This window comes from Nuphar pumila, chromosome 4 (assembly GCF_984573655.1).
Source record: "Nuphar pumila chromosome 4, dmNupPumi1.hap1.1, whole genome shotgun sequence".
In the NCBI taxonomy this organism is placed as follows: Eukaryota; Viridiplantae; Streptophyta; class Magnoliopsida; order Nymphaeales; family Nymphaeaceae; genus Nuphar; species Nuphar pumila.
The window spans coordinates 24,429,172-24,445,244 of NC_143252.1; the positions used below are offsets into that span (position 1 = coordinate 24,429,172).

The 16,073-nt window shown below is 36.6% G+C and overlaps 1 protein-coding gene across 3 annotated transcripts in view; it reads right to left on the reverse strand.

Moving 5' to 3' along the window:
• The window catches only part of LOC149839670 (phototropin-1-like), a 117,914-nt gene that overhangs the window by 86,661 nt on the left and 15,180 nt on the right, over window positions 1-16,073 (reverse strand). For all 3 annotated transcript variants that reach the window (XR_016431340.1, XM_090002734.1, XM_090002735.1), the window contains exons 7-13: window positions 14,143-14,249; window positions 12,491-12,540; window positions 10,828-10,932; window positions 10,272-10,331; window positions 10,103-10,192; window positions 8,298-8,374; window positions 509-593 (exon numbers count right to left, since the gene is read on the reverse strand). Coding sequence is in view for 2 of the 3 variants with exons in the window: in XM_090002734.1 (XP_089858860.1) it covers window positions 509-593; window positions 8,298-8,374; window positions 10,103-10,192; window positions 10,272-10,331; window positions 10,828-10,932; window positions 12,491-12,540; window positions 14,143-14,249 (574 nt within the window). In the remaining variant the exon portion in view is untranslated. The remainder of the gene's footprint in view (window positions 1-508; window positions 594-8,297; window positions 8,375-10,102; window positions 10,193-10,271; window positions 10,332-10,827; window positions 10,933-12,490; window positions 12,541-14,142; window positions 14,250-16,073) is intronic.

Genomic DNA, 16,073 nt, shown 5'->3' on the forward strand with positions numbered 1-16,073 from the left:
ATAACTGATTAAAAAGGAAAGGAAGAACTGAGCCTCATAAAAATGGGTAAACAAAGGAAATATATATATGCAACAGACAAATAAAAAGAGAACAGGAATAAAGAGGACAGGGCACCTTTTGAACGAGATAATGGAATTAATGTTTAGAAATGAGATGTTCAAAACAATATCCCTCATAATTATTCCCTGTCAGTGCTGTCACCTATTAAATAAAGGGGAATTCATAAAATTACAGTTCTGCTATGCCGCTGTCATGTGGAACCAAAGATTTGATTGCAGGAAAAAGCAAAATAGAAGGGTTATCAAACTAACCACAAAAAAAAATAAGATAATCAATCACTAAAGGTCCACTTGTGCAACGTCAGTATTCTTGTCTTTCTTTAAATTGGTCAGAAATCTTACCAGTTGATCACTTTTCAACAGGCAACAAGATTATTACAGACCTCTCTGCTTAAAGCTTATTTAATTGAAGAAAACCCAAGATGGATAACAATGTCTGATTGAGTACCTTATTGCGATTAAGCATAACACTTTTGTCCATAGTTTTCATAGCAAAGTATTCTCCAGTTCCACACAATTCCACTAGATGGACACTGCCATATAAAATGAATGGCCATGACTTCAGCCAAGTCTTCTACAGGAATTTCAGACTAAAAAATTAACAGAAATTTGGAAGAAAGAACAGAATAAAAAAATATGACAGTTCCTTTCATAAAAGTCAAAGGTAAAATGGGACTATAGTACTTAATGCTTTTGGCTGGAATTTAGTGAAATGAGAATTTACATGTAACTTTTAATTTTCATGAGCATATTAAAGCTGGGGAAGAAATGACTCATTAAAATAGAATGTGTGCTTGTGCAAGTGCATTCTTATGTGTTAAAAAATTTAAACTCCAGTAAACTCGAGTTCCTATTGAAACTTCAACTTGCAAGCAAACATAAGCATCCACACATGTTTTGCACATGTGCATGTATGCATACGTAAATGCAGGTCACAAGCCAACGAGATCCCTGACATGGAGAACTACGATGCTAGAGGCTAATAACAGTTTGTAGTCAGACAACTAGCCTATATAGACAACCCTGTCACCATGATCAAATACCCGATTAAGGTACCCCACCTAAAAATTCTCATCCTAGGTGCCTCCTGGCTCATTCCACACATGCTACCTGTAGAAGGAAGCAGCCACCTGTGTAGAGAGAGAGAGAGAGAAAGAAAGAGAGTCGGCTGCACAGAAACTAATTTTGTTACCTTAGAGTAGGGCTTCTCTATATATTAAATAGAGAGAGGCTAAAAGGAAAAATTACAACTAAGTCCTTATGAAAACAAAAATTCAAAACACCTCTAATATAAAAGAACTTTAACCTAAAAACCACCTATTCTCAACACTCCCCCTCAAGCTGGAGCATAGATATCAATCATGCTCAGCTTGTCACAACATTTTGAGAAATTTGGCCTAGCAAGAGGCTTTGTAAACATATCTGCAACTTGGTCTTCCGACTTTAGGTATTTGGTAGTGATATGACCAGCTTGAATCATATCTCTTACATAGTGGCAATCAACCTCATTGTGCTTTGTTCTCTCATGAAAGGCAGGATTGTTTGCTATATATGTCGCCGCTTTGTTATCGCACATCATGGACATTGGAGAGGAAAACTTCACCTGGAGATCATGAAGAACAGTGCGAACCCACATCAATTCAGCAGTTGTTTGGGCCATAGCCCGATATTCTGTTTCTGCACTCGACCTGGAAACCACATTTTGTTTCTTACTTCTCCACGAAATCAAGTTGTCTCCCAAAAACACACAGAATCCTGTGGTAGATTTTATATCTACTACAGATCCAGCATAGTCAGCTTTCAGCGATTATCAAGTTCTGCCTGTTGATAGTTCAGAGGAATGGTTTCAGCAGATAAGGCTGAAATAAAAGACTTCATCTGATTTCCAATTCTGGCATCGGAGACAAAATGAGATATGGGATATATGGTACATTGTCGTGTCCCCTTTCGTAGAGCAATAGGCCTGTTATCATCATCCTGAAGATCACTATTGTCAGTAGAACTTACCTCAGGAGAAGAAGAAGATGAAGGCTCTTGCGGAAGTGGAGCTCTACGCACATATACCAATGGAGGATTATTAAATCTGGAAGAGGATGAAGTTTGGTTCGGTAATGAGGGCACAGATTCCAAAGGAAAATGAGGTATAGGTAATGGAAAAGACTCAGCTGGATCAACCTGCAGTGGGGAACCGGAAATAGAGTAATATGGAGAGAATTCCAAGAAAGATACATCCGCACTGACATACTCTCGGCGAGAAATAGGATCATAACATCAATAGCCCTTTTGATTTTTTGGATAACCTATAAATATGCATTTTGTAGCTTGAGCGGCTAATTTATCACGGTCAGGGCCAAGTTTGTATACAAAACAAACACATCCAAATATTTTTGGTGAGAAAGAAAAAAGTGGGGCATTAGGTTTTAGGATATGTAATGGAATTTGATCACCCACAGAAGACGAAGGCATGCGGTTGATCAGATAGCAAGCAGTGGTAATCACATCACCCAGTATAACGCAGGAACATTGGATTGAATCATAATGGTCCTGGCAACATCAAGGAGGTGCCGATGCTTTCGCTCAGCCACCCCATTTTGTTGAGATGAATAGGCAAAAGAAGTTTGGGGTTGGATGCCATGATCTTGGTAAAATTGTAACAGACCTTTTGATTTAAACTCAAGAGCATTATCAGTGCGAACAATCTTGATAATAGATTCAAACTGAGTTTTTATTTCAAGAATTAAGGATTTGATAATACTTGGAACTTCAGATCGTTCCTTTATTAAAAATACCCATGACAACTTAGAGAAATCATCAACAATAACAAGATAATAACGACACTGAGTCCTAGTAGGAATCTTACTAGGACCCCATACATCTGCATGAAGAAGTTCAAAAACTTTATTACTAGACTGACTCTGACTCGAAGGGAACAAACTTCGGTGATGCTTGCCCAATTGACATGCTTCACACTGAAATGATGTGGTGGAAGGAATCTGAGAAAAGACCGACCGAAGCTTTGACAATGAAGGATGACTAAGACGACGATGCCACTGAACAGGACTGAATGAATGTTCCACTGCAGCATGAACAAAACCCATTGGATGATGTAGGTAGTAAATTCCATTTTCTTCATAGCCTCCACCAATCTTCTTCCCCGTCAGCAAATCCTGAAAATGGCAACCCATTGGATCAAATATTACTCTATAGTTTTGTTCTTTTATAAGGCAACTAACAGGGAGTAAACTTTGAGGAAAGTTTGGAGCATGAAGAGCATTTTTCAACTGTAATGAGGAGGATATAGAAATATTTCCTTGACCAACAACCGGGGAGGAGCTCCCATCGGCTAATGAGACTCCAAGTTGAGCCTTAATATCCTTTAGATCTGAAAAAACACGTGAATTTCCACACAAATGTCTGGATGCACCAGAGTCAATAACCCACTTACTATCAGTCGGATGAAGATGATTTTTGGTTGAATATGCAACACCAACTACAGGAGGGGTGGAACTCAAAGGTCGAAGAGCTATCAGCTCATCATATTTTGCACGACTAAGGGTGATACTACTTTCATTTGCAGAGATATTCTCTTGTACATTTGTTGCCTCGATAGTAGTAACATTTGCTTTAGGAGTATATGACTTTGATGAAGAAGAGGTTGGCTGACCATGCTTATCCCAGCAACGATCTTCTAAAAGTCCAGATTTTTCACAGAATGTACATTGAAGCTTTCCTCTGCCTCCCATACCACGTCCACGTCCTCGTCCTCTGATATTCTTAATATTTCCACGCCCATAACCAGATGAGACAACAAGAGCAGATGACTGAGTCACAGGCTGAGATTGTGGCAGAGAGATCGCAAGTCTACTCAGACGATTATAAGCATCAGCAAGAGTGGGAACATCTGATCCAGTCAACATTTGAACTTTTGCAACAGAAAAATCTGAAGAAAGACCTGTAAGAAAACGAGCAACCATGGTTTGTTCTTGATGATCCTTTTGCTTCGAGCAACAAAGAGGCCTGTGAGCATTAAGTCTTTCAAACGCAGCTTTGACAGAGGCATAGTACTGGGCCAAGGTCTGATCTCCCTGTTGCAAATTATATATTTCATGTTCGACTTGCAGGATACAACTCACATTCGTTTCTTGTGAGTATGTATCACGAAGATTGTCCCACATCAGTTTGGCAGTATTATAGTAGATCAATCCATCTGCAATATGGGGTTCGACACTATTCATGATCCATGACATAACTATGTCATTATCTTCATCCCAAGTAACATATTTTCCCAATTTCTCAGTGGGGTCGCCTTCCAACAGAATATGTTTTCGACGATGTCCAGATACCGACATCATAAAAGTTTTGGACCATCTGGCATAGTTGGTTTCATTCAACCTTACGGAAGAGCCATACGAGAATGGGTTGGCAAAAGCCTTATACTCCCCAATATGTTCCATTTTAGAATCACATTTCGAATTTTCAGCCATACTACTCATTTGAACAACAAGTATTCAAGTGGAACTTTCCCAACACTGTAAGAAATCAGTCCTGCTGTTAAAAAACAGCCCACAACCAGCATGGAATCACTCCAGCTGCTTTCACGACAAAGGGATAGCTTGAACTAACACAGCACGAAACAAAACTCGACACAGCAGGGAGTCACGACCAGTGCTGTACCCAAACACACCACGATAATATTCAATTGCAACACAGATGATCACGCCAACTGTTGTTCCCAAACCATATAAGGCATAACAGCCAATAAGATTTCAGAGGACAATTAAAGAGATCAAACATATCTCGATCACACACAACAAGTATAGGAAATAAATTTCAGAATCATGGCAGGCACTCAATCAGCACAGAAAAACATGAAAAATCACGGCTGGCACGCAACAGCACATAGACTTGCTGCGTGACCCAAACAGCCAACAGCACAAACAGCACAGCAGGAACAACCAACAGCATAAACAGCACAGCAGTCACGGCAGGCACTCAACAGCAGGAACGCAACTCGTCAATGTCCAGGAAATCATGACAGGAGATCACGAAGGAAAAAACTCCAGATTCCAAAATAAAAAAAGGGGTTACGGCTCCAGGAAATCCTCGTTGGGAGCTCCATCCTTAGATCTGACGACAGATCTGGGTAACATCCCAGATCTGTTATCAGATCTTCCACAATCGCTGAACAGCAAACCTGATTTCACGCAGTCGGGGTTTTTCTTTCTTCGTTGGTGATGATGAGCCTCTCGTGGGTGATGATGAGCCTCTCGTGATCACGCTCCCAAGATCGAGTGCTCTGATACCATGTAGAAGGAAGCAGCCACCTGTGTAGAGAGAGAGAGAGAGAGAGAGAGAGAGAGAGAGAGTCGGCTGCACAGAAACTAATTTTGTTACCTTAGAGTAGGGCTTCTCTCTATATTAAATAGAGAGAGGCTAAAAGGAAAAATTACAACTAAGTCCTTATGAAAACAAAAATTCAAAACACCTAATATAAAAGAACTTTACCCTAAAAACCACTTATTCTCAACACTACCAACTGATGCAAGCCATATTACTAGATGATACTAACAAAAGGTGTATACTTGTAGGATAGATACAGAATGATCCAGCAGATTGCTTCCAACTACCAAAGAATCAATCTTCAACCAGAGATTTGACAATGGTCACCAACATTGTAGGACACAGAATATGAGATGCCCCCCCCCGGCTCATTTCACACATGCTACCAATTGGTATCGGCCATATTACTAGATGACACTGAGAAAAGATGTATAATTATGGGACAGATACAGAATTGTTCGGCATGCTATTTCCAACTACTGAAGAATCAATCTTGAACTAGAGATTTGACAATGGTCACCAACATTATGGGCACAAAACATGGGATGCAATACAATACACACCTGAAACCCAATTCAAGTGTGTATTGTATGCATATTAAGTGTATCCTCTCATACACCCATATACCATATTGTATAACATTCTTATGTTGTCATTGTGTATCATAAGATACACCACTGTATAATATGATACAGTACAATATAGGCTATGTCACGTAGATGTGGGTGCAGACCCGGCAATGCAGTACTTTAAAAAAACTTGGGTGCGGGGGTGCGGGGAAGGTATATATATTAATAGTTTTAAGTTAACACTAATTAAATAAAAACAATTATCTTATCATCAATTCATCATGCAATAAATCAAATTAACAATCTACCCATCGGAAGAGGAGGAGAGGGGTGGCGGGGATGTTGGAGGAGTGTGGAGCCTGATTTATACCTTAATGTAAATCCCTAATTTCCATGGATCCAACTTCGCAGTAAGTTGGCAGAGGGTTGCAAGGGGCAGCGCGAGGCAAAAATTTTTTGATGGTTGTTTTGTAATTTTACCCAAAATAGATTTCCCTAGACTCCTTATATTTAAAGAGGGCAATTCGTCTTTTGTAATTGTGGGTGTCTCATTCTTAATAGTGGAACTCAGTGCGGTCGTGGATGTAGGCAACTCTTGTCGAACCATGTAAAATCCTTGTTCTTTGTGTGGTTGATTTTCTTCTCTTCTTCCCGATTTTGTTGTTTCTATCTATCGACAGTGTGTTGAGTCGTTTCCTAACAGGAGAGGGGGAGGAGGAATCGGGGAGGGCCCTAACACTGCCCCCCCAAATTTTAATTTATTTTTAAATTAGACCAAAATGGACTCGATCAAAGTTGACCAAGTCCATTTTGGACAAATATAACCATGGGTGCGAGTTGACGCACCCGAAGGTATTTGACCGCACCATGTGCCGCATCCACGTCACATCGACACGGGTTCGGCTGCCCTTTTAAAGAGTCTATGTGCCATATGGTACACCCATGTATCTTGTGAGATATGCATGTTATTTATAACATATTATCTTGATCATTGGATATTCAATGTTTTATTTACTTCCTAATTCTTTGATATGTGACATTGCAACATTATGATTTTACTTTGTAGCAATGCCATTGTATCTTGCATTATAAATTTTTGGATACTTTCTTAATTTTTTGAAACTTTTAAAAAAAAAAATATTTTTTATCAACAAATATGATCTTTTACTATATGATATGGTGTGTTTTATTTTGGGCCTGGCCAATATGGGTATCAATATGCTTTTTATAACCTCAGAACACTCAATGCTTGCGTAAATTCACTAGTTATTCTCTAACATTGATTTATTTTATTATTTTGCATTCTATTCATGTGTTTTATTATGCTTCTAAATTGTTTTAATTCATTATATGTTTAAAAGAATAATTTTTTCATATTTGTAAATTGCATCAACATAGTCTTTTCACCAACAAAAGTGTTGGATATTAACATCTAAGACATACTTCCATCTAAGGAATAAAAATTGCATCAATACTATGAGGTGCCTTTAATGATGTATATGGAGGACATTATCCAATTAAACTAATCAAATATAGATTCAATCTTGTATATAACTATTATATATCAGTAACAAGAGGTCATTTCTAAAAGCAATCCGTTGAAACTGTGGGGAATTTATTTGGAATAGAACTGTAGAATATTCTTAAGGGAAGGTCAAGTCGGTTTTCCCGAGTTGTGTACATGTGAAGGGAAATGTATTGTTGTGGGTAGGGCTGGGAAACAAGATGAGCCACTCATAGCTCAACTCGTGTTTGGCTCATAAAGAGTTTGTTTGAACTCATGAAATAGGGTCTCAGTTCAGCTCGTATAGGCTCATTAACTAAGTATATTGTAGAATGTAGATAGTTGAGGTGTTTGGCTTGCAAGCAATAAGTTTAGAGATCAAATCCTGTTGTTCACAGCTTTAAAAAAACAATTATTTTTATAAACAAGCTAGCTTGAGCTTGGCTCATTTAACTTGGGCTTGCCACGAGTTCGAGGTTGGTTCGGCTGACCACAAGAATGAGACAAGCTCAAACACCCTTTGTTCGGTTCATTTGGCTAGTTTATCAGCCCTAGCTGTAGGCCAAAATGAAATGGCCACAATCAGTTTTGGCATGGGTTGGTCATAGTCATTTGGGAATTTTGGAGAATTAACTTTGTCTTTGTTCTGTTTTGAGGTAAGTGGCTTTGGCTATTGTTGGCGACTGCCTGTCGCCATCATTGTCTTTGCTTACTGATCTTTTTAATAAAACTTCTCTTCACTCATAAAAAAAATAAAGCAACCATGACAGGTGGCCTTAGGCCGTAGTATGCACAATGTACTATTATTAGGTCAAATTGTCAACCTTCCTGTGTCACCAGAGCCCAAAGGCTTCACCGGCCTGAAATGTTTCAAGCCGATTTGCTCACCACTCTCCAAAACCTGGAAAAAAAAAAGATTGCACATAAAATTAGATGCTACAGGTATTATATTTGATTGAGTTGAGCAAAAAAGAATATTACATGAAGGATTAAAAAAAGAAAAAAAAACTAGTCTGTACCAATGTATCTGTTCAATATTCATCATATACAACCAATGTTACATATTCAAAGGACCTGTCTAATATCAATATATTCATAAGAGTTCACTGAGAAGTCTATTTCAAGCATTGAAAGATGTATACAAAAAGCATGATCCCAAGTTTGCCGAACCACATATTATTTTCCCTGAAGAGTACGCATCATGTACATAAAAACATGCAAGCACACATGTGCATAGTTGAATTAAACCAAGCCACGTACCACATGAATAATATAATTCCATTCTTTTCTTTTCAAACAGACAATTTCCCTTCCATATTTCATTAGTTCCTAGGCATTTTCGCTGGACTCTTTTATAGAAAAGGGTTGTCTCAGACTTATCTACTTACATAAAGCCAAGTTCTCTCCAACTCTTTATAGAGTATTTGACATCCATAAACTTGGATATTACCTTAACTTACATCAATCTAAAATCCTCAGGAGCTAGTGCAAGCATGTAAGTCACCTTTGATGAAGACAGATCTAGGAGTTACTGAAAAGAGGTAAGTGGTTTTTAGAGATCTATACTTTTGCTGGGAGATCTTTCGAACTCAAGTAATGCTCTTGAAAGAAGAAAATCTTGAACTACCCTGCTTGATAGCATCAACTACGAGCCTGTGCTCGAAGGGCACTGGTAGTGAAATGCAAGTATTATGGAAGTTGATGAGTGGAATTTACAGAATAAAACATCATTTAGAGAAGAGGGTAAGTGCCCTTGAAGCTCTTAGGAACATCCTGATAACATGAAGTGGCAAATGCAAGTATGGAAAGTGACCCAACAGCATATATGCATACACACATACATGTGTGCACGCATGCAGAACCATATATGTTTTTATGCACACATCTATGTACATTCCTTAATCCTTATCTATAAACCCAAGACAAATGCCATTGAGCTTTAAAAAGCTAAAAATATCACTAATTCATTATCAATCCTTGCTGGATGATGGAAGTCTTCAAGCATCCATATTTCAATTACTGTAAAATAGTTGCCGTTACAAGGGAACTAGATGAGTTATAGGTCATCCAAATTGAGAAACAGGTTAAAAGTAACTTTTCTTTCTTAAAATTGAAGTGCATAAAGGTGATTATGCTTTATCCCAATCAGAAGTTCATGAAGTGACATTATCATGCTAACCCAAAGACAGTAAACCTGACTGAAGAAACATAACATACAATAAACCTATCTGAATACAGAGTCAACCATTCAAGACCAATCAAATTTATGTTTTGGGCATTTATCAAACAGCACACGATTATAAGGAATATAAAAGTACAGAAAATGGAAAATGTGATGCATGTTTTCTATGTTTATAGAACTAATTGAAACCCTCCAGCTTTATCAGAGATCCAATTTAATGACAAATGCAGACTTGTTAGAGCACAAAGTGTCCATGCCCTCTTAAAACCAATATATTAGTAAAACCAAAAAAGCCTGCTTATCTAAGCACTACATGTTAAATAAACAACTTGAGGGAAGTAGAAATTAAAAATCAAATACATTTTATAAGCACATCTCACAATACAACTCACAATACCGTAAATTACAAATATCAAAAAATCCAAGCCACAACTAGTGTAAGCTAACCGTTTGGATAGCTCTCCAAAATGAGTTTTCCCTTCTATGAGGCTTGGGAACTACCACTTTAGAATGATTGATCCAGAGATCTTCTGGTCCCTGTAGAAAGTCAGCAGAACTAGTAAATGCCATAATTTTACGTACAGGTGAAGCTTATGAATTATGCCATAAACATTACCATGTTAGCATCCGGAAGCTCTCTCACTGCCTCATCAACATTGTCTGCAGTGTGCTTCACCTGAAGATCAAATAGATGAATAAAATTCCATCTTTAACAGCTCAAAAATCACCAGTTTCACTTAGAAATATGCACTATATAAAGGAGTTGGGCAGGGTAAGAATTATAAAAGGGGGGATCTTGCTAATCTCTTAAACATGTTCCTTTTCACCAAAAAAAAAGAAGATGATACTATGGGGCTGGATGCTTAATACAACCCACATATACACCATTTTGCTCATGGTATAGCAAAGAGACTTTATGAGTAACAACAACAACTAGCAAGCAGTATGCGCTCCTTCCCTAAGTTCTCTTTTCGTAGTATTTTACCTTTTATCTGGTTGTCTTGTCAACAATGCACCCTGACTTCTCACCAGAAGTGCACATATGTGCATGTCTGTATGCACTGTTGCATGATGAACTTTGGAAGTCATCCAAAATGGCATATATATAGTAATATTAAGAAAACAAATACTGATTAAGCCAATAAATAGTATAATCAGATCAAGAGTTAGACCTGTTGTTCACTCTCTTTTGCTGTTGCCTCTGGAATACCATTTTCAAGTGGTTCAACATGCTCGCTACCATCCAGTTGCACACCAATAAAGTACTGTACTTCCCCCTAATTACAGGAAAAAACATTCCCTTATATACCAAAAAATCAAGCAGATAAACACAAAAAAAAAATTTAAACAAGTATACGTTGAACAAACCCTCCAGCCAAGAATCATCTAAACTAAAAAAATTGGCTTTTCCCCAATCTAGATTGAACTAGAAAGAATTTTAGGCACATAAAATATTATGGTTTTTAGTCTTTTAAGATGAGAAGAAATACATATGATAAAAGATGTGCTCCCAACTTATTCATGAGATGATGAGAATGCCTCCTTAAGTTAGAAGGCTGAAGGAATTAGGGGTGTAAACATTTTGGATACAGACGAGAACATAGCAGATTTAAATATGAGCATGAACCTTATGCAACAGACTTGAAGCTGGGTTGTATCCAAAATTAACATGATCGAACTGGATCTGACAAAAAAAGATTAAAAACAATGGTTTTACTTTTACATGTAAAAGAAGTGCAAATGGTTTGGATTTTGTCCAGTTCCAACAAAATCTGCTGATCCAAATCTGAATTGGAATCTGAAAAAGTCTAATCACGTAAGTTCCAATAATCCAAATTTGCATTATCATATGTTACGATCCAAATCCTATAATAGTGTGTCTAATTCAGATCAGAGATCTGATCAAATCCAATTCATTTGCACCCTTAATTGGAACCGATTCATTGCAGCCATACTGAAAAAAAGTTAATGACTAGTGACTCCCTTAAGCGCACTCGAAAAGGGTTTGAATTTTTTTATTTTCTTGTGTAAAAAACACTCCAGAAAAAAAATTATATATATATATATATACAGAAACAAAAAGAAAAAAAGATCTTGAAAAAGAATAAGGGGAAATAGTGGCAAGAACTATACAATTCTAGAAGCAACCAAGATTACATGCCTGTTAGTGCACTTATGTAATGACTAGGGCTGGGAAATGACACAGGCAGGTCATGGCTTGGCACAACTTAGCATATATATATATATATATATATATATATATATATATATAGAGAGAGAGAGAGAGAGAGAGAATAGACAGGAGTACAGGATCACCAATAGGAACTTGAATAGACAGGAACAGCATATATAAATTGTATATATAAACAAATAGAGAATAGACAGGAGCACAACCTCAAATATCAAAATAGACAATTTATTCAGGACAGAGGAAAGGTGCTCCTATGGTGTATGACTTTTCCAACACACCACATCGGAGGTTCCCATTATACCATGATTTAACCACATCATGGTGTACCGTACCATGTAGAGTCTACACAAAGAAAGACGACCTAATCTAAAACACCATAGATGAATATCTTCAAGATGTTTTAAGGTTTAAATTCATATGAGAACATAGCTCTAGGAGAGTCATCTAACATTATTTTGCAGTAATGTTTGATATGAAAAATAATGAAGACATTAAAACTTGGAGTTATTACATGAACAAGGAATACAAATTACAGATCCAAAACGCATGTATGTCCAACAACAGTGCAAAATGGTCAATCTTGTCTACATATACAAGAGAGATTTTTTGATGTCATATAGATGTCAGGTTTTCAAAAAAGATACCTTCTGGTCACGCATTGGTTGTAGATGAAACAGATTCCAAAACTTTTTCCCTGGAAAATTTAGTGACCAAATAAATGAAATATCAAGAGAATTCCATAAACACTAGATATTTAAAAAACAAAAAGAGAACAAACAGTTTCAAGTAGAGAAACATAAGTAGAACAGGAAAAAAACAGATGCTGCAATGTACAAGCATCATTAGTGTTCTACTGAACAATATACTTCTGAAATCCAAAACTATTTAATTCATGATGTACGTTCTCTAGTGCAGAAGTGTTCAGAGATTTATAGTCATCCTAAGCTTTGCCCCTACTGATTCTTTGTAGAAGACAGAAAGTGGCATTCATTTGCAATCAATATGAATGGTATTATGGGTTTTTTTCTTTAAATAAGATAAAAACATCCCTATTGCTCCTGATCATGAGTGCCTTTGTGCCAGAATGAGAATCAGACGACCCTTAGAGAGGAAGGCTAGCAAGATTAGACTTTGTGACATTGCAAAAGTGCTGCATGAATAGACAATTGAGTGCAAACAATGAGGTTTTAACATATAAAAAGTTAGCCGTAACAGATCATGAAACTTTTATGCTAAACCAGAAATAATACCTGAACAAAGGCCATCCACTTATTCATGAATGAACTAAAGAAACACGGATGTTTATCTTGGACAAGAAACAGAACTAATATGTTGAAAACTGGTAAAAATAAAATATAGCTAACAATTTCCTAGCAGAAGGAACAGAAGGTTTGTTAAGTATGAACCTACACGATCACATAGTAGTTGGGCAATGAAAACGAAAAATATTTTGCAAAAAATCAAGATGGAAACTTTTGGTTTTCTTTTTGGAATGAAAATTTTAGAAATTTTTGGAATTTGATAGACTTTAAAGCAAAGCAAAGAATCACTAATTTGTGAATTTGTAGACTAGAACTCTAAATGAACTAGAAATATCTAAGGTACCTCTATGGTTCTTAAAAATTAAAATATTTCCTAGAGGCTTATAAAAAAAATTAGTGAATTGTCAATTACCAGCCCATCATAAGAGCCATGACATGGTGATGATTCCATCACCTTTCTTCCAGTTTTTGGAAGTAACCAAATATTCATTATAATCACCGAATAATATTTCGAACTAGAAGTGTCCTAAAACTAATTTCATATTTTTATAGAAATGGCCAATATGAGTTAATCAAAATGTTCAGTTGGGAACCAACCATGGACCTCATATTCACCAAAACTGCTAGAAAACCATCTTGAACTTTGCAAGTGACTAATTCTCAATCATCTGATTATGGAGCATTTTTAATAGGAAAATTTTGGCCATGTATTTGTTGCAGTATGACATTCAATCATAGCATATGAAAAACTGAGATTATTATGTTTAATATATTATTTAATGTGGCAAGATGGTCCTAGATCCATGAGTCAGTCCCATAATTTAATTCAATATTAGTATCTTGATAATGCACAATATGCAAAATTTACCCATGGCCATAAGTTGTTCAATTCAAACCTAGAAAAAAGAATATAGTTGCATGATTTAGTTCTAGTGATACTAAATGCTTTTCTAGGTAATGGAGAAAACACCAACATGGCAGTTCAAACAAGGAAAAGATCTACTAACAACCCAAACTCACAGTAATATACATACCACTTTTAGTGTAGTTTATTAGTTGAACAGTAACATCTGTTTCATTGTCAATTGCTTCTCTTATTTTTCTAACAGTGGCAGGATCTGTCTCAGGGCCTTGGAGGAACCTGTCAAGCAAAAAAGCAGAAAAGGAAAAGAGGCCATTATGATATAAATCTTTTCCCGTTTTATGATCTGGGAATATTGAAACTTGAACACAAGATTATTGCAATTCTAGCAAAACAATCAAGTCCAGCACCAGCACTTATATTTGCTATAAGTATATAACACTTGATAAATCGCACCAAACTCAAAAACTACAGGTTGCATATCCAGTTGTAATGAAATACATATAAAAATACAAAGTCTCCCTACTTAAAGAATAATAATGCAAAATCCCATCATCATTTGGAGCAAGTGACGAAAACAACAAAAAGTTGTCCAGTATCCGTTCTGAAACTAAAACTCCATCTTAATGGAACAAAATAGAAAACATGTAAGAAATGAAATAAAAACGAAATCTAGGAAATAACTAAAAAGCCTGCCAATTGAGCCTGACAAATATTCGCTCTATATGCCAATCAATCACCTGCACCCTATGCTTGAACTTAAGATGAGACAACAATCAAGATCAAAACATGAAATCCTTGCCTAGTCCTATATTTACTCATTTCTCAACAGTAAATTTGCTGCAATTCACCATACTATACATTAACTTACGTTTGTAGGCATAAATCAGGAAAAAATATGTTCCTATTTAGTCTTTAGATCATCATGCATTTGCTATACCACCTTCAATTAACGACACAACTCAAACATGATTGTTCATGTTATTCAAGGGATTCAGGAGCATACGTCTCAACTAAGAAACCTGTCAGTTTCCTAGAAAAAGGGATAACTCCTAGTTGGCTCCTTTGCTTCTTTGAAACTCTAGGTTGGCTCACACGACGTGGCTTCAATTTCATACCATTTAACCAAAAGTAAATGTATGTTTACAGCCTCCATTAAAAAAAATGAAGATAGGTAACAATCATTATATCTCAATAGAACTTCAACAGAAGCCTAAGTGAACCACTGAAAAGTACGTGAAAATTGAAATCATGGAGTTTGGTCAAACCATAAATAACAGTTGAAAATAAGATAGCATTTAGATTTTAAATAATGAATTAAAGCACTAATGAGTCCAACCAATGGAATTCATTTTTTCAGGAAGAAAAAACTTTTAATCCCGAGAATAAAGCTCTAATCACCTCAAATATCACATTAAAAGTTGCCAAGTTGATTCATGCTCGAAAAGTACTACGCCTAGATCTTTGTAGCTAGTATAAACTCATCATATTTCAACATTCATTTCCTTTCTTTTATTTTGCATTAGCAATACCAGAAAGTCGCCATAAAGATAAGCAAAATCGAGAGGCAATGAGGAAAGTAGAAGTGAGAGTCGAGGACTTCTGAGGTCCATGAAAAGCAGGATGTGTGAAGCAAACCAGGAAGCTAACACGGAAACGCACATCCCAAACAAAATTCTGGGGTGAGATAGTTACAAAGCAGACGACCAAGTGAACTGCATTAGTTACTAGGTAACCCAAAATGAGTACATATCTGTTCTAAAATTCTGGGGTGCAGCATTCAGCTACGAACAACAACAAAGATGTAAAATTTTAAAATAGGAGCAGATCATACACACAAGAACACGAGATTTAGGTACTTCACCTAGAGATTATAATATCTTAAGGTAAATTCACATACATATAAGTCCAACTATGGTACTATCATAACCAAAAGATGAGGTAAGCTGCCCTTTATCAGATGAACTTGCTTTCCACACGCCAAAAGAAAACTTTCGTATCAATAACCTGGATTAGAAACACCACCAACAGGTGCTGTCAAATTTTCAGGATGTCAAAGAAGGAATCAAGCATTGAGCAAGATGCAATGGCAAGCCATGTCCA